The 26,832-nt window shown below is 31.0% G+C and overlaps 1 protein-coding gene across 1 annotated transcript in view; it reads right to left on the reverse strand.

Moving 5' to 3' along the window:
• LOC129960159 (atos homolog protein A-like) overlaps positions 1-26,573 on the reverse strand; it is a 102,002-nt gene extending 75,429 nt beyond the window's left edge. The window contains exon 1 of the mRNA XM_056073349.1: positions 26,506-26,573. Within this exon, the coding sequence (XP_055929324.1) occupies positions 26,506-26,509 (4 nt within the window). The 5' untranslated portion in view covers positions 26,510-26,573. The remainder of the gene's footprint in view (positions 1-26,505) is intronic.
• Positions 26,574-26,832: the final 259 nt, after the last annotated feature.

Raw genomic sequence — 26,832 nt, forward strand, 5'->3', positions numbered from 1 at the left:
ACCATCTGTATGTTCATGAAAACCACAAGACTCAGAAGGACGTTACAGATTTCTGACTCTTTAGTGATTATTTATATGCTTATACATGTCATACAGATGTTCTCAATGTATCAATTTTTTCAGTTAGTAATCTCGTTTCCCTGTAAGTTGAACCTATAGTGACCATTTGTTTAAGTATCCTTGTCGCCTCCATTCGGTTATTACGTCACCAAAAAATTAAATACAGTCGTGTAGGATTTGACACCGATGGGATTCTCTCTGGAGAACCCTGGATGGTCTGTCGTCTCTTTCTTTCTACCAACAATTTCTTTCTTTCTTTTTTTTCTTCCTTCCATCTTGTGCTCATCTAACTGGTTAGATAACTTAGTGTTATAGGCACCGGGGGCACAGGATGGCGTTATGTTATGTATGTTCATGAAACAAACTCGTTTATTAATATTTTTGGGGGGAGGGAGTTTGGTTTTAATTAATTTATTTAATTCGATATAAACTTTATTTCTAATTAAATAACTAGTTTCTAAATTAAAACGTGAAAATATAAATATCGTTAGCGAAATTTAATTTTTCAATTTAAAAAAAATTAAAATTTATATATTTTCTTCCTTCTCAATCAGAGACCCTTATGATAGGGGCCCCGAGGCACTTCTCTTATTACTTCGACAATAGTTACAGTCCTAACAATACCAAAAAAGAGCCCACCCCTAATTGATATTATTATTCAAAACTGTTAGCAAATTTTTTTTTTTAAATGTTAACTAGAATTGAAAAAAAAAAAAATTACTAATTATATATAACTCTAACATAGTTTTTTAAATTTCCAAATTACATTCGTCTTAGGAGAATTCAGTTACTATTTTGAAAAAACAAATTTATATATATATTTTTTCTTTTGAGCTTGCGACGAGCGTGAAAATGAACCGAATCCAACAGGCCCGGATGGCCTCCAGTTCAGCCGACGGGAAATCGCATTGCGGCATTTGATTTATCGTGTTTCACAGGTTTTTCCTACTCCATGCATACGATCGCCGCATTTTCAGAGACGCCCAGATTAAATGCGACACTTTTCACTTCCTTTGGCTGGGGAATCAAATATCCGACTGGGCTGAAACGGTTATAACTGGTTATTTAATTATAGCTCAATGGACACAGAAAAAAGAAAAAATATTTTTAGAAAAGACCTAAAAAAATTGAATTTGGCTGACTCAAATTAGATGAGTACAATAAAAGTTCCATTTATTCAAAAATTTGAATTGTTATCCAACTTAAAAATTGCATTTATTTAAAAACTGGAATTATTGTCCGCTATAAAAATTCTATTTATTCAAAAATTAGAATTATTGTCCACTATAAAATTTCCATTTACTCAGAAATTGGAATAAAGAAAAACTATTTCTAAATATGAATACGGCAAGAGTAAGCGACAATTCTTAAATAAAAAATGGTAGTAAGTATTTCTTTGAAATTATAATATTTTTAATAAATAATACATATGTAATAAATTATAGTAAGTAATTTTAATAAATAAAGTAGCAATTATAATCAAAAAATTGTATTCTAAGAATTTTTCAATAAATAAATAAGGAATTTTAATAAATAAACAATATGGAATACCATGAATGCAATAATTAAAAGATAATAAACAAATAAAATAACTCGTACCTAGCTAATTAAAGTTTTTAAAAGGACTCAGAAAATTTTTATACCTCAGAAAGGACGATGCCTTTTAAGACGAAATTTGTCTGAATTTATCAAGAATTAGACAATTTAAAATTTTAAAACATGTATTATAGAAATATTCGGATTAGTTACAACTATTTGTTTTACAATTTGTATTAACATTTTTTATTTATTTTGCTAGAATTTAAGAATTACATAACAGATCAGGGGTTCATTCTATTTCGGTCGTCATTCAATTCAGGATTATAAGAAAGATAGCAGTACAGCATTTTCACTCTCGTCGTATACATAGGAAAGGACAATATTAGACGAAATTCGTCACGTAAGAACGGTGACCATGTTCTTCCACATGAATGCATTTTCAGATTTTTAGAAAACCAGCGGAAGTGGTTTTCTAGAAATTTTTCACACGCTTCCCTTCCTTCGAATATACTTCCTGGGAACTTAGGGTAAGACTTTGAACTCCATATATTCAGAATTTTATTTTCAGAGTCTAGCACTTTAGCATTTTGAGCTTCGTAGTTTAGTGAAGAAAAATGAATATGCATTTTGGGAGGTTTTTGTCGACCAAATTAAACCGAATTTAGACACAGAATTACAATTTTAGCAACAAGATCATATGTCAAATTCCATTTTTCAAAATTTTACGTTTTTGAGTTATTTTTTTTAATGCAAGCGAATGAACAGACCGACATATGGTCAAATTTTTGAAAAAAATTGGCTCACATTTTTATATGGATTTATACTTTAGATATTAAAATGGCATACCAAATTTCTTTTCTGTTTGGCTCTTTATATTTTGTTGCTATCTTGTTTACTTGCACGTGGACAGACAAACTTTCTGAGAATGGATTTTGTTCAAAATTTATCATATATCAAAAAATATCACATATCAAATTTCATTCGTGTACTTTAAAACATTTTTGATTTTTCGTGTTCACAGACAGACAGACATAATGCCAAAAATGTGCTTTTAGGACTCAGGATTGTCTAAAATTCTGAGATTCGTCAAAATCACAACATTAAATTTTTTGACCTATTTTCTCTTTGCAAGCTTCATATATTAGAAAGTAAAAATACTTAAGAATTTTATATGAATAATAATTGTTTTTTATGAACAATTTGGTTTGACATTTTGAACCATTGTTAATATTTTAGAATATTAAAATGCAACACATGTTCTTGAGTTTTAAGTAGTTAAATTATTTGGTGTCGTATCAAACACTTGTGGCTGTTCAATATTTTGCAGAATTTTCAGTTTTGTAACTATCTAAGAAAAGACCAATGCCAGATGAAATTCGTCATTTATTCTTCCAAATATTAGTTGAGGAACTTAAGACGAATGCACTTCATTTGATTTTAATTTTTATTGCGCTTCATTTAATGAGACAGTTTTGAGAAAAAACTTAACAAATCAAATTTAATAATGATTTTTATTCTACAAAACTAAAAAGAAGTGGTCAACATTTTTGATCAAAGAATCATTTGTCACAGAAAAAAAATGAAATACCGATAAAAAATTTTATAATAGTTCATGAATATTTTAGACATTCACTTTTCTTTTGAATTGAATTCTACATAATTATTCATAAATTATTTGACATTCAACACAGAAATAACAGTATTTTTATGAGTTGGCATAAGAGGAACTAAGAATTTCACCTGTTCGAGAAAACATGGATTTTTTTTTCTTTTCAATTTCTCGAGTGTAACTGCCTAATCGTTTCACATTATTTAATACTACGATGTTCACTACAAAACTGTCCAGCTCCTATCAGAGAAGTAATATTTCTTTTTTCGCAAAATTCCAGTTAAAAACAGATGAAATCAGTTTCACGACATTAAAGCGTCGGCATATTAAGATAATGAAATATCCCGAAAGTTAACAATTACCAAATAACTTAGAGCTATTCTGAAATTTCTGTTCGAAGCAAAACAAAAGGAGGAATGTTTCCTGGTTTCGCTTGCATACCATTTTCATTTTGTCATGTACAAAATATAATAAGTTTGATGAACTTCCAGGCTTTATACCATCCTGAATCCGAAGAAAAAAAGAATTGCTTTTGTCCGTCCATGAGCATGATAATTTGAGAATACAACGAGCTAGATAGATGAAATTTGGTACATCAAAATTCTATATTTCTACCATTGCGGACTATCTCCAGAAAGTCTTTCTGTTCGTGTACATGTAAATACGACAACATCCAAAAGTTAAATGGAGGAAATTCAGCTTCTGTTTTATCCTCAGAATTGCAGATCTACGTATATTTAATTTTGAATCAATCCCGTCACCCGTGTTTATGTCTATTCTAATGTATGTTAACACAACGATTCAAAAAAGTAATAAGCAAGAAGAATAAAATATGATATATGAGCTTTACATCACAGTTGTTGGCATTGTCAAATTTTGGACTCATTTCATCTATATTAAGTCTGTCCGTTTGTCTGCTTTGTGCGTGGGATCATGGTGATTAACAAATGCAACGAGTTTGATTTATGAATTTGCGCCTATAGTTTTATTTCTTAACCTGTAGATCTCAGACAGTTTTTGCACTAAATCCATCAAACTTAAAACATCGGCCATCGATAACCCGAAAACGCAATAAGCTACCTAACTGAAATTTAAAATTTAAAATACGGTCTTGAGACAAATTTGTAGATCTTCATAAGATTTAGTATGAAACCGGCTAAGGGAAATCTTTTAATTTTTTTAACTCCTAGAATAAATAATTGTGAAATACAATTTACATGTGGATAACTAGACATAAAAATTAAAAGGTAAAGTCACGAATTTCGACTTTGTCTCAAATTTGAATTATATTCTCCAGTTTCTTGTTTATACACTTGATTTGTTTCCTTTTCATTAGAGAGAATTTTGTAATCGATTTTTCAATATCTTTCTGATATGCTAGTGTTTTGAAATTTTGAATCCTATGTGTTCTTGATGACAATACATCATTTTAATATCTTCAGAGCTTCATTGTCAGTTAATCGATTAATTTAATTAAGAGTTTTTTTCTTATCAGATGCTCCACTTGGTAGTGAATTTCAGAAAAAGGCTTTTAAAATTCATTATTTATAATTAGTTATAAAATAAAGACTAAAAAATACAAAATAATTAAAATAAAATACTTCTACATTAGAAAAAAGAATTTTGTTTGCTTAAAAACACCTTTTATAGCATTTTGCATTTATTTAATGCATATATTTCTTGCATTTTATCTTATCAGAAAAGATGAGTCATTTATTCCTGCTCACTTTCTTTCAAGTCCCAAGTTTGTGTGTGTGTGTGTAAGTCCTTGAATGACTGACTAATCACTAACCCTATTTGGATTGTTATATCCCCCCCCCGTCCAATCTGTCAGCTTTTTTTGTTTGGATGAAATGCAAAACTACGTGCGTCGGATTTTGTTTAAGTGGATTAACCGGTATAATCTCGGCGTTTAGCTGTTTAAAGAACCTAAAAAAATTTTCCACATTTGTATGAAGTTTCTTGCTTTATCTCCTTATATTAAAGATTATCAAATACAGGAAAGCACCCTTTACACGTCTTTCAAGGGATTGACTTAAGGCGATGTAAAAAATTTTAAATTAAAGGCAAGCAATAATAAATTTAAAGACTTACAATCAAAGATTTAATAAGTAACTTTGATTACCGTAATATGAATAAAACCCTTTGTATCTAGGTATGTAAGTTCCACATCTCCTAAACAATGAAGTCGAATTCAAGCACATTTTGCACACTTGTTATTTAAGTCAAGAGAAAAAAATATTGTTGCACTCTGAAAGTTTAAAAATTAATTAAATATGCAATTAATTGGAAATTAACCATTTGAAATTTCGCTTTGCATCCAATTTCGATGTGCAAGGCACATCGAAATTGGACCGTGCATGAGTGGAAATACGTTCTCTGGAGTGGTGAATAAAGTTCAATCAGTCGGATGACAGAGTCTGGGTTTGCGTATGCATAGAGAACGGCCTTTTTCCTGAATGCATTGTGCCTACAATAAAGTTTGGCAGAGGTGGAATTATGATCTGGAGATATTTCTCGTGGTATGGACTGGGACCCTTCAAGCTAAGCTTAACACCGACTCCTACTCCACTATTGTAAACAACAAAGTGCTTCTTACGCTGTGGAAATTTTACGGGTTGGATCATTATTTCCAGGATGACAACGCCACTTGTCATGTTGCGAGATCCTCTATGGATTGGTATGATGACAATAGGGCGAACCGACTGGACTGGCCTGCTCAGAGTCCAGACTTGAATCCTATAGAAAACCTTTGATACGAGTTGGATCGCCGAATGAAGGGGTGCAGCAACCGTCCAAAATCGGTGGAAGGGCTTACATGTCTTCTCCAAGACGAGTGGAAGGAAATATCACTGTCTATCATCCAAACAATTGAGGAAAATATGCCTGGAATGTTAAGGCTGTAATTGCTTCAGGTGGAGGCTCTACTAACTACTGAATATGTATGAATTGTTGTTTATCTCTTTTATCATAGGTGTCCAGTTACTTATTGGTAGATAGCGTATTTTTAAACCATTTTAAAATTCAAAATTTTACCCTTTCAGAGATATCAATTAAATTTCTGAACAATATTTCCTTCGACTATTATTATTATTATTTTTTTTTTCAAAATTAAAGGCGCGATTAATGCTAACTTTGAACTACTTAATCAATATTTTTTAAATTTCTGTTTCATTTTAATATATATCTTTTTATCAAAAACATTATTTTATCATTTATTTTATCATTTGTTCCAAAATAGAGATTTAGCAATGCGTAAAGGCAGCCATAAGTCAATTGCTTAACCGGAGGCAAGAGTATTTTCAAAAATTGGAAGCAAATGAAACAGATATTCGACGACAACAGAGTTTTTAGGATATAAGAAATGAACCAATATTTTGCATTTTCCCGTAGAAACTTCAGAGGGAATTATTACGAGAAAACATTTAAATTAAACAAAGTTTAATTTTCGTGCAATTTTTTTCAATTGTTATTAATTTTATAGAAAATTCAACACAAATGATTGTGAAAGAAGGAAATTTATATTAGGTACTTCTTTTTTGGGCAACGTCAAGACTTTGAACTGTTCAAGTACTCTTTTTTATTTCTCTTTTATTTCAATACATGGTTTTTGTATATAATAATATTTTATATAAAAGTAGTATCTACGTTAAAAATATTATACATAAAAGGATGTTAATCCAGAGCAACACCAGATATATCAGCTATCTATAAATAAAATGCTACTAATGCAAATTTATTTCAAAGTCATAAAGTACTAGCATATTACTGCGTTGTATTGAAAACAATGACTAAATTTTTAATCTATTTAGTATACAAGTGATGAAATCAAATTTAAATTACATATCTTGAATACAAATTATGCATTTCTTAATTTATATAATTTAAGAGAATTCTGATAGATGTTTAATAGTTGTCTGACATTCTAAATGTATTTGAGTAATACATTCAGCATAATGAATCGAATTAAGTTCATTATTGCTTTTTCACTAATGTTTTGAAGAACAAAATAAGTTCGAATTTTTTCGGTAGAATCCATATGCATCTTTAAAGGAGCGTGGAATAGTTTCTTCACATTTTTCTACACCGTCGTTCAAATTAACACCAGATAATTTATCTTCTATTAATAAGTCCGTTGTGGATATATCGATATCACAGCTCATATTCTTCTCTATAGTGACATCTGTATTCAGAAGATCCTTATCATCTTCATCATTAAAAGCTATGTATAACCGAAGATTTGTGTCGTATAAATGAAGTATTTTATCATTATCATGGTTGCAACTGAATTGAGACTGCAATGAGAAGATGTATAACCGAATAAACATATAAACAATACTTTACAAATTATACAAAAAATAGACATACAGTAAATTTTTTACTTTCTAGTATACGTAGTATAGAGACAGTATAGTAAAGGTCGAAAAATTCGAATTCGAGATTTTGAAGAATCTCCACAATTTAAACCTCCCTGAGTTCGAAAAAAACATTTTTGGAAAATGTCCGTCTGTCTGTCTTAGACAAAGATAACTCAAAACCTTTTTGAATTAGATGCTTCAAATTTGGTATAGGGTCTTTACACCAAATTTGCAGATTTCTGTCAAATTTGGAAAAAAATCTGTTCAGAAGAACTCTGTCTTCCCGGCTGTTCAAATAAAAATGAGCACGCTAATTACAAAACGAAGAGAGCTACCGAAGAGATAAAATTCGGTACACAGATTTAACATCTATATTGTAGACACCTGTCAAATTTTGAGCCAAATCTAACCACGGGTTGATTCTCTGTCGGTCTGAGCTTTCAAAAACATGTAAACGCAATCATTTAATTACGCACTGGCATAAATATACCAATTTCGGTATGAATTTTGTGATTACAAGTGCGGTTTTGTGTCAAATTTTTGTTTCAATCGGTTGAGAAAAACCTATCTAAAACACAAATTCGATTTTTGGATATTATGAACACATGCCAGGGATTAATCGACAAATAATTCGTCAAGGATGACACGATAGATTCTGAAAGCATGCTAAATTTACGCCAAAAGTTAATATATCGTAACTATTGCATGCTAGTGACATGTAAGGTGTTCTCTGGCATGACACATTTATTAGAGAGTCTGTGAGAAAGTTTTGGGGTGATCAATCTCTCTGCTTTAAAAAGTAAACAATATTATATGTATTTAATAACAGGAAATCAGAGTAGATCATAATTATGAAAGCTTTCATGGAAAAGTGAGAAGGCAATACATATTTAAAAAAAAGCTAAATTAAAATGTCAGATCTGACACAAAACGTAAAGTTAGACAACTGACTTTATTCAGCGAAATTTGAAAATAAAGCAAGCCTAAAGCATTGTCATGACGGGTGCATTATAAATTATCCAGTTCTGACGTTGGTGACTCATTTACTACAGCAGTTTTGAAAATACTTGAATGCCACTGCTTACATTCCATGAAATGTATTTCGTGTTAGGAATTTTCGTCCTCCGATGTCATTCTTTGTCATGCGAAGAAATGGACACATTTTAATGCATGTGTTGAAACATTTCTCAAAGCATGCCTTCTTTAACGACTTTCCCAGTGTATTATTTTAAGCTATGCTACACAGGATATCCATCTCAATTTTAGAAAACAGTACATATTTTATATGTTTTCATTATACAAAAGTCAGTGTTTCTCAGTCAGTGTTTTCCATTTTAAGCTCTAGTAAATAGTGTGCTTTCATTTTCGATAAATGTTTTAAATCTTCTTTTCCAATACAGAGAGTTGCATAATTTATAATTCAACCTTTAAGGGGAGGTAGTATATACTACCACAAACATATAAGAGCAGATGACGCATTGAAGGATAAATAGAAGGAATGGCATAAAAAGATTCAATTCCAGCACATCTAGCACAATCTAGCAATTCCAGCACATGCTTGTATTTACCTATATGCCATTTTTGAAGCATGCTGCATTGGCTGAGGTGGACTAGTCCGGTGACCATCCCGATTTAATGAACCTTCGTTACTTCTTGTCAAAACGACTAAATGCTCTCGTTCTTAAGAATTCAGTTCTCTCAGTTGAGGATCTTGTTTAAATATCCATAGCATGCAGCTGCAAGCATGGGAAAAATACTAGGGAAACGTGTATTACTGATAGATGGACTGTAGATGGATGCAATTCTGAGAAACTATTGGAAGCAACAATTTATAAAGTACGTGTAAACTATGCTGTAAGTAAACTTTCTGGATGAAATGTTTTTTATCGTTGATCGCATTTGGTGACGAGAAGAAATGAATTTATGCTCCATGATGATGAAAATTGTTTTGTGTTTAGAAAGGCTAAAACAAATTTTGAATCTTTCCCATTGATAGACTGGGTCCAAAATTTACTGTAGATTTTCAGTTTTGATATCAAGTCACATATAAAATATCATTTATTAAGATCTTTGCATTTTTGTGTTATCATATTCATATAAACATGGACAGACAAGCAGATAATATACGTATCTTTTTGACGGTTTAGACTAACTTCAGATATATATCTGCAATCTTTATGCTAAGATCATACACCAAAATTCATTTAGTAAAAAGAATAGAGTATACATTTAGACCTCTTTCCTTTGAGCAATTCAGTTCAAAATTTGATAAAGAGCATGTGATAATTGATACAAATTTGTTATCACCCCCACATACCCCAAATTTCATCTATTTTCTTGTTGCGTTTTTCATTTAAGGTATTCGCATGCTCATAAATTGATACTCTGGCAGGTAGTCTTTAACTCTATGTATGGTGCAGATTTGATTTTTACGCAAAAAAACTCAATCTACCAACTAAACAACAGTTGTTAACCCACTGACGGTTCGGAACTAAAATTTAAATTGTGATGATAAAACTTTAAACAAAATTACATCCATCTAGTTTTAGCGTTTTTGAGTTATTGTGTTTAATTGCATAAGGACGTGAAAACAGACTTCCTTTAGACTGGTTTTTCTAAAATTTCATACTTATCTATAATTTTAATATTAAAAAGTATTAAATTTTATTCGTCTATGCTCCATTTTTGAGTTATGATATTCACAGACAGAGAGACAGATATAATTCCCAAAATGATCTTTTCCAGGGAAATCTAAAACGTGCAGATTCAGAAAAATTTCGAGTTCACATTTTTGGCGATTATTATACTTTTAATAACAGAAGGAAACACTGTCGGTAATGTCATAACAACATTTAATAAAATGCGAAAGTGTGCTAAAAAAGTTTGATAACTGTTACCTGGATACTACCAGTCATTAAAATATTTTTTTAATTCTTAAACCAATATTATTGAAGACTACGTTACATTTTTTATAATTCGTTATTGAGAAAATAAAAAGTATAGACAGAATCATAACAATTAAAAGTAACACTAGTAATAAAGTAACAAAAATAACAATTAAAAAAGTGGCTTGAAGTTTGATCATCTACTATAAAGACACTGTCAACAGTCAAAACACTTTCAAATTCTTGAGCCAACTACTCTCAGTCTTGACACACTACTCTCAGAATACTGATTTCAGATATTTGCATTCATATTTGTATGAAATCGCATTTGAAAATTTCCATAGAAATACATCGATTCAGTTGACAAAAAAGCGACGAAATAGGATACGTTTTCGATTCTGATAAAGCACTTCTCAAAAACATTCTTGATGTGATCTTCAGACTTCGGCTGTTCTTGCCGGTGTATATGAATTCCGTATCGTCTAGTAAGCAAACAATCGTTTGAGCTTCCATAAAAAAAATAATCTCATATTTTCGTTTTCAATTCCATATCCGCCGTTCAAAACGTCTCTATTTTTGGCTCCGACTTAACACAAGAAAAAAGATTCAGGTATCTTTCCAGGATTGTTGGAAATGTATAGAGTTTTATGACATTTCTTTTCTGTCAAATTCTGTATCACTTACAGAAACGATTGATGAAACAGAATCAACTAAAAATATAGACAGAAACAGGCTTGATTTTTTTTTTTTTTTTTTTTTTTTTTGTTATCGACAGTAGAATGTAACTAATTCAAATGTTTTTAATTTGAATTCTTTAGTAATTTTAGTCTTTTTTTTTGGTCCTTTGAGTTTTTTTTTATTGATATAATATTAAAATAGCGGCTATAATTTGACTTTATTTTGGTTAATTCGAAATCAAAACAAAAAAAAAACTGTAAGAAATTGCTTTTTTTAGTTAATTACTTCAGCACTTTGTTATTGTTTCTACATTAAGGCTGCTAAAAGAAAGTATTGTAATCTTGAAAAAATTCGACCTCGAGATTTTGACGAATCTTCATGTTTTGGGAATGCATTTTTGGAATTGTGTCCGTCTCTCAGCACAATAAACTTCAAAATGCTTTGAGAACGAAACTCTGTGATTAGTTTGAATAACAAATTTGCAGATTTCTATCAAATTTTAAACATTTTCATTCACAGGAAATTTGTATGTCTGTCCGACTGCAAGTGAACAGAATATCTTCAAAACGCAGCGAGGTTTTGTTTGGAAAGATCAGACATCTGTGGTTGGATGCAGGTCTCAATCTTGCTTTTGGAATTCTGAATAATTACCGTTATTTATTTATTTTTTTAAATTGTCCATTTTCCAACAACACGAGAGAATTTAGGAAATGAATCAGATTAAAAATACAATGTAAAACAAAGACAATGTTGAGGCGGACAATCGACACTAGAAGCGATTTACAAATTAGTTCAGTTTAGTTTAGTTTAGTTAAATTAACGTCCCGTTTTAAAACAACTCTAGGGCTATTTTAGGATGGACCTCTTCATTTTGAACTTCGGTCAGATTCTGAGGATGACATCTGAACAGGCACCCCTACTCTAAACTTCCACACCACACCAACGGGAAGAGGTTTGGCTCAGGCGGATTTAACGTGCATCAGACCCTCTTACACGACGGCTCTTCGGTGGTATCGGGTTCCGAAGCCCAGACCTTACCACCAGGCCACCGCGGCCTTAGCGATTTATAAATGGTTACACTAATATAAAAAGCTAGGTCTAAGATAAAAGAGTCAAAGTTGACAGATGTAACAAGATTATTGCTGATTCTAACAGGCGGTCACTTATTACATCTAGCCAAAGTAAATTATTCCTCATTTTATTACGGTTAATTCTTTTTTTTTTAACTTGTTCGGATACTCGAATATCCAATATATTTAAATATGTTGAAACAATCCAATTCTAATGTAAACTAATATGGTCCGGACTAATCCGAAATTGGAACTGGATAAAGAATCGCTGGACAATAAGGCAGAGCATGTAAGTTTAGTAGCATTATTCTGATGGCGATTTACAGTATTTAGTTTTGAAAAGCCAGCCATCCAGCAAAAATTTCATTCTTCTTTGTTTACGAATTCTTTATGCAATTCAATAGAAGTGTCCTTAAAATGTAATTCATAACATTTTTGGATAACGAATCCGTAATGGGCATTTTTTGAAAAGAGGAATAGTCATTCTTAAACCAGAAGTCTCTTTCTTATTCCAGCCTTCAATAATTTTAAAAACCTATGTAAGATGAGGGAAGACAAACATTTTTTGTATACTTTAGTAAGCTCCATATTTGAACCACTTTGGAAATACCGCGCTCTAAGTTCTCGCGCATCAACAGCGTAAGTCTTTCCAAATTAGTGACTGGACTTTTAAATAACTTTAGTACTGGACATACTCTCAGTTTGGAATGGAACTGATAAGAAACAGCAAATCGGAAAAGCCGAAACTCTCTAGAAAAGTGAACTAAATTGAGACAGTGAAAATTAAAATAACTATAGTTTGAATTCATGCCACGTATATTGTAGAAAAGTAAACCGAAAAGCTTTAGGAACTGTTCATTTTACGTGATTCTTACAGATGAATCACTTACCAAACTGGAAGTATTCACCACTGTAAAAATTCATTATTTCCCGTTTACGGTTTTACTGTGCACTTTAATTGAGGGTCTCCGAGTCGGTGATTCGTTATATTCTAGAACAATGAAAATATTAGTGAAAAACAAACTGTTGAGTTTTCAATACTGTTCATTTTATAACAACTACAGCGAAAAACATAAATTATGAGTCACTAGCCAAAATGGAAAGATTTAATAATAAAAATCCATTCTTCCTGTTAATAATTTCACTAGACAATTTAATAAAAGACCCTTGAGTTCTTTTAATCTACTCATAACATTCTAGAACAACAAACATACTAGAGAAAAGTAAGTAGAAGAATTTTAAATACTTCTCGTTTTATATAATCTAAATAGATAAACATGAATGATGAATCAATTGCCGAAACAGAAATCTTTATTATTATTACGAATCTTTCATTGTTTACATGCGGAAGTGACGAAATACGCAGAAGAATCGTTATCTGTGCACGGGAAATGAAGATTTATTTAAGGATTATTATTGACTGATCAGTGCAGCAGTAGATAAAACACTCAAAAATATCAGTCACGAGCGTATAATTCCACACAGCTTGTAAAACGTACCTTCTTGATAAGCGATCTGTTGAAGCATAATTCGTGAAATGAAAACAATACAGTGACTGAAAATACTAGAAGAGATAGTCATTAGATTTCAAGACAAAACGTTTTCTAACAATGGCAATCTTTTTTAGAATATTCAACTAAGCATATTTTACCATCTTAAATGTAAAAAGTGAGTAATCATTTGAGTAAATATTTAAGAAAGGAAACAGTTAACTATTAATGATATGGTGAAATTTGATTAATTTTAATGAGTTTAATTCGATTTTTTCACCTTCGTCCCTTGATTTTCCCATTAATATAATGTTGAAATATAGTTTATAATTATTATTTGATTCACTCGAAATCCAAGCTACAAATTGTTAAAAAATCCCACCTTTTTATTTCTAAATTGTTTTTGTTAAATATGCCGTTTTCTTGTGTTCACTATGCTAGGCTGATGTGGTCTGGAAACGTGAAGAGAGAAATGCCTCATAAGGCGCTGCCTTTGTCATTTAACCATGATTCAAAATTGTTACGGTCCGTAGTGGCCTGGTGGTAAGGTTTCGGCTTCGGAACTGTAGGGCTTCAGTTCGAGACCCGATTCCCCCGACGAACCGCCTTGTAAGCGGTCTGGTGCACCCTAAATCAGTCGGGGCCAAACGTCCTCCCGCTGTTGTAGGTGTGGAAGCTTGGAGAGGTGGGTGTCAGCTCAGGTGTCGTCATCGTCATGTGACGGCGATTCAAAATGACGAGGTCAGTCTCAAAATATCCCTAGTGTGGCTTCAAAACGGGACGTTAATATAACTAAACGAAACGAAATTGTTACATCACTTCTGAAAAAGCCTTCTGCTTCTAAATGGTAGATTCCTACAGGAAAATTGCAATGGTTCTCATGACAAGACTTCGAGAAAATTTCCTCAGTTCTTCACCAATCATGGTCCCTAGAACCCCCCCCCCCCCAAACCACCCTTACAAAACTGAACGTATTAACTAATTTCCATTGTTTTTCAATTGCCAAAGAAAAATAAATAAATCATTATATCACAAAAAAACTGATACAAAAAGATTCGAATCAAATTCAAATTTTTGGTTTTTAGTACATAATTAAACCTCTTGTTTTGGGCAATGTAGAAATAACATCTCAATAATTCCTTACAATTTAGTAGACGATTTCAACACTATTATAATGTATATAAAGTATTTGTGTTAAAAAAAGTATTAAAGCTTATTTGATGTACAGCGAACAAATAAAATGCAACTTTCGAACTGAATCATTTCTTTTAATGCTCATTTATTTTAGTGATTATAATGACCGTCATTCTGGTTAGTGGGTTAAAAATAACTCCTGGTTTTATATAGAAAACGTAATCACTCGTCTGTGCGAATCATTTTTACATTCAAATAGAACTATACTGCAATCAATTTTTGAAATGATTGAAACATGGCTCTATTTTAGTGTAAATTTCCAGAAAACGTTTATTCTAAACCACTTAGTCTCGAGCGACGATCATTTTCATAAGTCCATTAAAGAAGATCTTTCAGTTGGCTTAATAATGAGAGTAAATAAAATATGTACTGAAATAATAAACTGCATGACCAAACTTAGCGGAAAGCTCAGATATTAAGGAAAATATAGATAACTGTCTATTAATGAAGAAAGTGTAACTTTTTATTCTGATCTATTATAATAAAAACTCTTTTTAAAGCTACAGGAAGAATATTTTGGAACAGAATTTACAGATTTTCAACCGAAGTTCCATGATGAAGATGATACCTGAGCGTCTCCGAAATTCCACTCAAGACCAATGTGAGAACATTTCATCTGCGAAGTCATGTTCAATGTTTACCAGGTCCACCTTCACAAGACGGATTTAAATATTTTAAGGCTCTAAGGCTACCTTATAAGAGCTTCTTTTAATAAGCCAACCAATTTAGCTTCCGATTTCAACACGTTAGTGATTTATTTTAGATAAACTTTTTTCCGTCACTAACTTCGTGAAAATGTATACTTATTTTTATTTATCTATATGACTTTAGACTGCTCGGCGTATTAATATTATTGAAGCAGATGGTTGGTTTTATTAATATTCTAATATCTAAATAAACCTAACGAGACAAAGAGAAGCCTGACCAACCACCCTTGATAAAGTGTTATGTTATCCTAATATTTTATAATTTGTATATTTTACAAACTTATTGATTCGCCAATAGGAAGATAATATTTTTAATCGACGTGCTAGCGGCCGACTATTGGCCTTAAGCAGCTGCCCAGCTGGAAATCTGCATTGCACATCATCGAAACAACTAATAGATTATTGGGCTAACACGCCATAACTGACGTCTCTGATTCAAACCACCTATCTAATTAGATAATACCTTCTTTGTTATCTTTTTAGTAGTGAAAAGATAATCTAATTAGATAGTAGGTGTAAATCACAAGCAATTCACGTGACAGCCAAAGTATTAAAAACGAAGATATAGCGTTTGAGTCGGAAGGGGTAAGTCATAAGACCCGGCTACGCTCTTAATTAGCATTATTCAAAAACTGATAGATCGATGTGTGCTTTAGCAGCTAAATGCTGCTACGATCTGCCTGGATACTGAAGTTTTCTGCAAGAGGAAATAGTTTTTCTGCAAATGTGAAATTGTTTCCTTGATATTACTCCGTTAACGCAACCTATCTTCATATAATGGAGTTAAAGCAAATTCGTTTCTCAAGAGATGTTAGTACTCTTAGTACAAATAGAGATTGTTAATACAAATAGAGATTGACATACCTTCCCTTTATAATAATTTCTTCGCTAAAAGGGCCGTGGTGGTCCAGTTCAGGCCGGACAGTTCCAGGTTCGAGCTTCGATTTAATTAAAAGATCCGTCGAGTATGTACGCTTGGTACAGGTTAACACTTTGTTGACCGGCAATTTCATACAAAAATTTATTTTGTTGACCGGCCATTTCGCACAAAAATGTATACATGGCACCCGCTATTTGATATAGAAAATATCTCATGTCACCGGGGCAAAAAATGTAATTGAATAAAATTCGAAGTGATTTTCAAAACATTTTATTTGCACAAAACAATAGTAAAACTAATAATAATAATAACAATAACAATAATAATAATAATAACTAATAATTTTTTTGTATGGTAAAAATATATCAAAGTGCAAAGACGAGTTATCTCGTCACCGGTCAACAATGTTCGGGCATGAAAAGACGAGTTATCTCGTCACCGGTCAACAACGTTCGGGCATGAAAAGACGAGTTATCTCGTCACCGGTCAACAAAGTGTTAAATATGGTGTAGTGGGAGAAGCGTTCTCCCGTTTGTGTGACGCGGAAGTTTGTAGATGGGAATACCACTTCAGATGTCGTCCTTGTTGTCTGAAACAGGTTCTAAATGACGAGTCCATTCCAAAAAGCCATGTATTGCTTTAAAAGAGGGCATTACAATACCTAAACTGAACTAAACTAAATTTTCATTAATGGACTTACTTAGTTACACTAAACCATAGGTAATTAATAAAGAATCTTTGGTGAAATTTAGAATATTAACAATTCTCTAGTTCAGATGTTGAGATTCTACAATCATGCGATTCAGGACTAATTATTAAAATGGTAACAAACAATAACAGAAATGACAGACAAATAATGACAGACAGTATTCACTTTTTCTCTTCATACAGGGACAAAATTATAAAATATTTTTAAAAATTATGTCTGAATTATCGAAACATATTTTTTAGAAAACAAATGTTTCATAGGTTGTAATGATTCTTTGATGATTTCAGTATGATTCCCTTTATATCTCACTTTTATTTAGAGATGATAATCAATATGAAAATTTTGAAACAAAATTAGACGAACTCGGTAAGGAAATTCAAAACAGGAATTTAAAACTTTAAATATTCAAATATATACCGAATTCACTCAAATGATCCTTTCATATCGATTTCACTCTATTCTCATTGTGACTTAAAAGAGAAACACCATTCAACATGACCGCAATCAAAGTTTTGGATTGCAAAATGATCTCCAAATCGAATTTTCAAAATACTAGTTTCCGCTTCAGTAGTTAAGTGAGAATTGGCTCCCTCCTCTTTCCCCATACACTTTGGAATATGTTCTGCAAAACAAAGGAGACAGGGAATCAAATGATTCCCGAAACCTGGAAGTGCGTCAAAAAACCTTCAAAAGTCCTTCACAACACGCACCTGCAACATTTTCTTAACGTGGCTGTGGGAGAAAAAGTTTAAATGTTTTATACTAGAATGCTATAGAACTAGCTTCTCTGCTTAGAGCCACAGTGTTAAAGGAATATCACTATAGTATGAAATTTAAAAATAAAATCATAAAAGCTTGCGGCGTTGAAAACTATTCTATAACGAATGAAGAGCATGAAAAGTTTCTAACTATTAAATTTTGATTAAAAGTTAGAAAATATATCATACATGGATAAAAATTCCAATTTACTTAAAGTATTTCGAATTCTATTTTGATCTTCAAATTTTTGATTAAAAAAAATGTGCACTAGATCGGATGAATCCATTCAACAATGCACTCTGGATGAAAAAAATATGGATATTTGATTTTAAAAAATCTAGAATCCTTTTAGTACATTGATAAAAGTTTGGTTTTACATGCTTTATATTTCTTTATTAAAATTATTTTATCCAAAATATCAGTTATTTAATTATATTTTCTTCATTTAAAAACTCTTCCATCATCAAATCAAAAATATAGCAAGTAATTATTTTTATCATTGAAGTTAATTGATTAGTTATTGAAAATTGATTAAAAATGATACATATTTTGGTGAAGAAAATAAGAATCATTATTTAATGTAGGGCTAAAACACTAATTTCTGCTCAGATTTCTACTGAATAAATATTTTCATTGTGTACATTTCTAGTTTAAATATTAGACAACGCTTTGTTTACAGAGATCGTGTACTTCGATTTTTTTTAGACAACATTATCAGTGAATCATGTGCTCAGATTCAAAATTTTACTTGATTAGAGAGATGATGGCAAGCAACAGAAGATATGTCGCGTAACAAAATACTTGAACTTGGAATTCAAACATTTAGTTTTAAGACCTTTATAGTTAAAAATATAAAACTTTTTTTTTCTTTTGCTTAAAGTTAACGTATAATTTTTTTCAAAAATAAACAAACATAGGAGTATTTTTCCTTCGAATTTGTTGTAAATTTACTTAATCTAACACCTTTTTTGTTGTCTTTCTATATTCTTCTGCATCTTCGGCATGTTTAGCGGGCGTAGAATAGCGTAGGAAAGGAAGCGATAAAGCCCCGAAGGTCATAGCAGACCGCAAGCGTAAGCATCCCCCTCCCCCAGCTCGAAGTGAAGTAATATGGGGTGTTTCGTGCGTTGTAATATAATAAAGAAAATGGAGCAAGCATTTCGCTTCTCCTACCTTTCAAACTCTTACATCGAAAATTTAACACAAATTAATAATTTTTTATAGTTATAGTTTTCTACAGGCTTTTTTTTTATTATTTAAATCGTTAAGTTTTTGAGTTATCGCATTCACATACATGAGAATCAATTTATAAAGAAATAATTACTCTTTAGTCCAATTTGAACCAAAATGTAAGACACATTTACAATTTTGGTGATAAATCTGTACACCAAATTTTATCCATATAGCATTTTCGAAATATAAATTTTAACATGCACATGGCTGGATATATAGATAGACTGCTTGTGAATGGATTTCGTCCAAATTTTTATAGAAATATACGATTTTGATGTTAAGATTATACACCAAATTTCACCATTCTAGTTTAGTTATGTTTTTGAGCTAATATATTCACAGACAGGCATGATTCCAAAAATGTGTTTTTCAGACTCACCTAGTCTGAGACATGGAGATTTGTCAAAATCTCATCTTATTTTTAGATGAGATTTTGACAATATTACAATACTTTCTCTTTGCATCATACTTCGTACATTAGAAAGTAACAAAAAAAGTGGAATGTTAAGGATTAAATTAATACAAATAAAATAAAGTAAACCCTTATATTAATATCCAATGAAGTAGAAAATTATGATTATCCATTATCAAAAATATGAACATAAAGCAAAAATGATTACTCTGTAAACGGGTAAGACGCTGACAGAAATAATTGGGATTTTAAATCATATTTGTAATAGATTATCATTTTTTTTCTCTTATAAAATATTCACATTGGTTTAATTTCTTTATAGTATTCTTTTTGGAAAAGAGTTGGGTCGACAAATATAAAAGCAAAATTCAAACGATGTTATGTGGAAGACAGAACAATAGAGTATAGATACACTCTCCATAGACTATGTAAACTTGTGAAGTTCAACTGGAAAAAGATTTTTGTATCGCAACGTGATCTTGCAATCTGATAAAAAAATTCATTTTAATACATTTTTAAAATCGTAATAATAATTATTATTATTTTAATAACTAATAATATTAATAATTATTATTATTATGTTTTATTTAAATGATAAATTAAATTGTTTCCTAGTCATATGAATAATCTCAGATTATTGCATCTATTGACGAATATTAGTCCTGATATGCTCAATAGAATTTATGAGTTTTTTTATATATTATTATTTTGTAAAAGAAATTCAATTTAAAACTAAAGGATGCATAATTGCATCAGGCAAGGGTAGGATTTCAGATTTATTCTCTGTAGAAAAAGCAATATAATAAAATAAATATAGACGTACTGTAATATTTCTCTAAGAGTCCCTCCGGCATAGCGGTCAACACTCTAAGTGTTTGGCAACTGAATTTATGGCCCTTAGACATAAAGTTAGAATAAGCTCCAGAAACTGCCATCCGAAACCCTCTGAACGTAAAGGATAATCGCCAATTCAATTTCGATGAAATAAATTCCTTTTATCTCCTTGACCTTGAGCCTTTTAATGAGAGAAGGGGGGAGGGGAGGGACAGAGAGTATTTGCAACAATACGGAAAATCAAAACAGATTTAATCATATCTGTCCAAATGTGGAGACATTCTTTGCTCACTACCGAAGTGACAGATGCAAGCTGCCATCGCTACTAAATGCAGACAAAAAGCCATTTTAGATACAAACATACCCTTCGAATCTTTAAACGATGTCCAAGTGAGATTATTTGAACGTATATCAGCGTATAGAAGTTTTGAATCAGTCTAGTTACGGGAAATCGGCAAGAAAGCTGAAACTTTCAATCGCAAATGAATAAAATCATAGAGCATTAGCTCATCAAACTTTGGGAAAAACTGATCATGTTATTGCTTATTCCTTTACAACTACCAGCGAATAGATTAGGATGGATTATTTCAATTAAAAAAGAAACGAAAGTAAAAAATGTTACCTCTTAAAAAATTTGAAAGTTTCAAACAAACACAAAATTTATATTTTTCAAAAGAAAATTTATAAGTTTTTGATTTATTTTTCTTTAGATAAGTTTTAAATTTAATTCTACCAGAAAAATTAAATCGGGCTCCGTTTTAACAAATATTTTGCCTTTCAAAAATGAAAACCCTTCAACCCTCTTCAATAATAACCGATTTTACTTAGAAACGGAGGGGGCTACTGTAGAGGGTTTTCACTGTGTATAAAAAGAAATGAGCCGAAACAGGTTTGGCCTGCGCAGGCCTGTAATAGGTTGTGGAAGACAGAGAAAATGTCTCACGCTTTCTAGACAAATATTACAAGCATATGCTTTAGTTCTCACCAACGTTTACTCATTTAAACATTATATCAAAAATCATTACATCATGAAGATGCGTGGATAAGAAATATTTGACAAATCAAAATAAACAGCGAGAAGTACGACAGGGAAAAGTGACATTTAAAAAGAAAATAAAAATCACATATACATGAAGCAAAAAAACTTTCTTCGAATAATTTGCGGCGAAACAACTTGGCCTTGACTAGACAAGCAAAAACACAGAACGGTGCTGCTCATCCATGGCAGAAAAGGCTTTCCTAGCTTTTTTTTCCCTACGGCATTCACTTTCTTCCCCGTCGGGAGGGTATCCATGACGTTTTGTCCTTTTTGACTTGTCGCTATGACATTAATTGCGAGATTCTTAGGCAGTGTTTAAAATAAAACTTTGTGCCTCGGCCGAGGGACTCCAAAAATCAGGATGATCTCACTGATAAAGAAATAAATCAGGTGGGCTTTCATAAGGTATTACGGCAGCTCAGGGCTTAGAGCCAAGATTTCGACACTGTTGAAGAAAACATAATTTTTCACGGATGCGATGGCAGAATTTCGTAATTAGTTAACATATGCTTATTTCAGACGACATGTTTATTTAGAAAATTGAGGGCAAGAATTGTCAGTCTTCTTATGTTTTTTTAAAAAATCTTTTTAAATGAAAAGTACAAAATTTTATTCGAGTTTATTTATAATCAGTGTTACTGCCAAAAGTGATCAATTCAAAAGTGCGTAATTTGTAGAAAAATGCAGTTGGAAGATCGAGGCAATCAGAAAAAATCAAGGTTTGATTGTTTCGTCCATATTTTGGCATTTTCTTGCTCTACGTGATCTTTACTTTTGATGTTTAACCCCTTAATTGTATTATTTTACACAGACGTAGCACATTTTGTTTCGGAAATAGAGTTGCCATAATTATTCAACTAAGAATATTCAGGGCACTTGAGTTATGTATGAATTACAGAACATTTTTATGTCGAATTATATCATTTATGAATGATTCCTTTTAAATTGTAAGTTTAAAACTACGATAATTCGATGCACAATTCAATTCAATTTTAACTCAGGCATTAACGTATTTAGAACACATAGTGACTGGAACAATTTTACTACAGTCAGCAGACCCTGGGAGCAGGTGCCTAGTAGCTTCAATAAGAAATCGTAAATAAAGAAATAATCGAAATAAAATGTATATTTAAATAATATATAAAGAACAGACATAACACTAAATTCGAAAAAATTAATTAATTAATAAAATAACATTCTTAAAAATAATCAATAACTACTAGTAGCTTCGCCATTCATTTCATATCATCACCTCACTTCGAACAATTTATAATGCATCCGAATGAAACCGTTATTCACACAAAATGTAAACAAAAAGAAAAAAAATCCCCCATTAATTTGTAAGTGAAATGACCATCGCACTCGCCTTTTTGCTTAATTATCTTTATGACGAATACTCCAAGTAAAAATAACCATTGTTATAAAATATTCCTTCAAAATATTAAAAGAACATCTCCGAGATAGAAAATTAAAAACGAAATGACAAAAACATTCATTAAAACCAAACGATCCTGATCAAACTGCGTGCTAAACATTTTTATTAAAAAAATCCGTAAGAATATCATTAGCGAGAGAGGTAAAATGAAAGAAAAAAAAACCCCAACAGATTTTAAATGGTTAAATTGCAATTCCTTCAAAATAATAAACTAGCAAGAAAATGGTTTGTGTCTGAAAGGGAATCTTCTTTATTTTTCTTTTAGAATCGGAATTGAATTTTCTTGATATTTCTGTTTGCTTTGTTACTTTAAACAACTTCCTTGAAATAACTCAGTCTAGTTAGTCAATATTGCTTTACTTGTTATCTGTCTATAAAAATAAATTTAACCAAATTAATTGTATTTATGTGCAATTTGCCAAATGCTACCTATTACCAAATGAAAACAGTTTAAGTTCAATAAGCCATTTTTACTTTCTCGTATACATAGTATAGAGAAAGTATAGTAATTGTCAAAAAAATTCGAATTCGAAATTTCGACAAATCTCTTAAGTTTCATACCTTCCCGAGTTCGAAAAACACATTTTTTGGAAAATGCACGTCTGTTTGAGACAAAGATAACTCAAAAACTCATTGAGCTAGACGCCTAAATTTGATATACAGTTTTTACACCAAATTTACAGATTTCTATCAAATGTTTAGTGAAATCTATTCTAAGGAAGTCCATCTGTTCAGCTGTTCAAATATAAGTTAACAAGTTAAACAATCAATGAACCGAGATATTCATTTAGATAGATAAAATTCGATATATATATTTAACATCTGTAATGTAGACACCTGTCAAATTTGGAGTCAGTTGATTGTTCGAACAGTTGACTGTCTGTCGATTTGTACTTTCAGAAAAAAGTAAAAGCGATCATTCAAAAACACAATGACTTAAATATATCAAATTTGGTATAGAAATTTATGACTACAAGTGCAATTTTGTATCAAATATTTGTTTCAATCTGCTGTGAAAAATTTGTCTAAAACACAAATTCAATTTTTGGATTCTATTAACGCATTTGGTCTAATCGCCAAAACTCTCGCCAAGGATCACATGATAGATCCAGTAAAAATGCTAAAGTCATGCCAAAAAGTAATATTTCGTAATTATTGTACATCAATGCCATGTAATGCGTTCTTTGACATGACAAGTTTATTAGAGAATACGCGAAAAAGATTTTGGGGAGACCACTGGTCAACTGTACAAATAATGTTGCAGGCTCTAATGGAGAATTGTTAAAATGTTATTACAGCATGGATATTGAAAAGCGCAACTTTTTCTGCTACAGCGGTGACGTTTTCGAACAACTAAGGAATATTAACTCGGTTTTTTTTAAAAATTCTTTTTAACTAGATCACTTTTAACAATATGGCACAGATTTCTGTAGTGATGTTGGCATCAGCGTTTCTAAAGAGTACTAACAATCATTAAAAAAAACATTAAAAGTCTTTCATGATAATTTTCACGCGATGTTTAATCAACCAAAGTTGAGCAAAACGATAAACGATTTTAACGATAAGATTAAAATCTTTTGATTAAATGTTAGAAGATTTCAATCCATGATCATTTTGGGAATGTTGCGCATGAAGCTGTATACATCATCGATGAATTTCAAATAATAGAAAAACGCATCAAAGTAGTTAACAGGGAATAACTCTAATTAGAAATAGAACAGATAAGACATTGCTGATTCAGCACCTTAAAGTGGCAAAATATAGTAATTATATTCTGAACGGCACATATAAAAAGGATTTATAGCAAATCGTTCTCTGCTGCATCCAGTTTTTTGAAGTCAAAAAACCACTCTTAGCAAAACGTACGAAATTTTGAAGTAAAAACTGTAACCATAAACGATATAGGCCGTTTTATGACGACATACAAAAATTTGAGAACAGTTGTAGCTAACCTTTGCAGGTTTTTTGTATCAATAAATTTGACAGACAGCATTTTGATATAACGGTGATGATACATGTATCAGATTTGTTCATAAAATTGTGTCATGACTACAAGTGCACAAGTATATTGAAATAAATGCCTAATGAATGACTATTTATGGAAGAAAATATTTTCATCGGCTATTGGACCAATTTAGTTTTGATATTTTGATTTAATTTAATTCTCTTAATTATTTTTGCACCGATTACTGAAATATTTAACAAAGGCCCACATCCCGAAACTCGGAAGATAGTCACTCATGAGATCATAATTCATTGTTTAAAAATCTCTGTTCTTGAGCAACGAACTATCATTTTCTTATATTTAAAGAGTTCTGTCTCATTTACAGCTCGACTTTTTTTGTGTGTGTGTGCACAAAATAAATAAAAACATAGCTAAACTAAAAAGTCATGTCATTTGGATACATCTTTAGACAATATGTTTTCTTAAAAGTTAAATATGGAAACAAATGACTATCGAATTACTCGATAATTAATCACAAAAATGGTTTAAAACTAAAAATACATTCTAGTATCATTCATTAGTAATGATCTCTTCCTTTGAAAAAGATAATTATTTTCTGAATCAAACCATGTTTTCTTTTCCGGGATTTTCATCTTTGTTGTCATTGCTAAAAATAGCTTTTCTTGCTAGTGCATAAAGGAAAGATTTCATGGTTTATTTTTAGAAAACGGAGATGATTTGAGTAAGCTGTTTTTTGCAGGCAAGTTAATTTTAAATAGAAAATCCAAAAAGGCATTTCGACATTCTGTAATTTTATTTCGAAAAAAAAAAAAAAAAAGAAAAGAAAAGAAGGAAGGAAGAAAGAAAGTATACGAATAAAAGGAAAGAAAAGTGACCCCAATATTCAATTCTTTTTGAATAGAAAGCACTACTAGATTACTTTACAAAGAGTATGGGAATAAGCTATATATTTTGTGTTGTAAGTTTATATTGAAATAGAAAATTTTATTTCAAATTTAGTTTTATTTCAAAAAAGAGAAAAGAAAAAAAGTTAACAAATGCCCAATAAATTTTGTGATTTACACGGGGAAAATGTTTTAACAAAGTATAATACATTTGACAGCCAAAAAATATTGATTTTGAATGCTCTGGCAACCGAAAAAAATCTTAACTCATTTTATTCTTGTGATTTCAATGTCGATGGGGCACAGCTACTAGAGACTGGCTAATGGAGATCGATAGTGATATAAGAATGGAGATAATTGATTTGAATCGTTTTAAAATCGCATGAGATGTTAAAGAAATCAAATGCATAAGATTATTTCCAGGAGTTTCTATACGTATGTAAATTCGATGTATACAACTGTAGCAACTAAACATTGACGTTTACACGTACTGAAGCGGATATAGAAACTTATAATAGCTACTGATTCAAAATGAAAAATCAAACCAAGCATCGCCTATCTTTTGCTATCTTATTTCAAAACAGGAAAAGCAAAGCTTATTTGATTTGTTAGGTTAATATTTCCTTTGGAATACTGAATACAATTTTCTTTTAAAATATAATGAAAAATGTAGGGAAATAATAATCAAAATGGGCAATGTATAGTTGTATAAGATAGTTACTTAATATCAAATATCAATATTTAGAGTCGTATTATTTACTTACCCATATTTATTGTTCAGTCTCTAATAGAGGAAATAGATTATTTTTTCTGTGGAATTGTTAAATAATCCTTCAAACCGGATTCTAGGTTTGAAATCCTAAAATAAGATAGAATTCGTAGAAATTTCAAGAAGATTTGTAAATAAATGCTGCAAAATATTTCATCATAAAAAAACAATTCCTAAATCGGGAAAGCAATGGCACAAAAATGTACACTTTGCATTGTATATTGGATTGTACCGCTGGACTTCAATGATATTTATTTCGAATAGAAATCGAACGTCGAATGAAATTATTAGGAGTAGGGTTTTTTTCTTTCTTTTCCACATG

Source organism: Argiope bruennichi, chromosome X2 (assembly GCF_947563725.1).
Source record: "Argiope bruennichi chromosome X2, qqArgBrue1.1, whole genome shotgun sequence".
Lineage (NCBI taxonomy): Eukaryota > Metazoa > Arthropoda > Arachnida > Araneae > Araneidae > Argiope > Argiope bruennichi.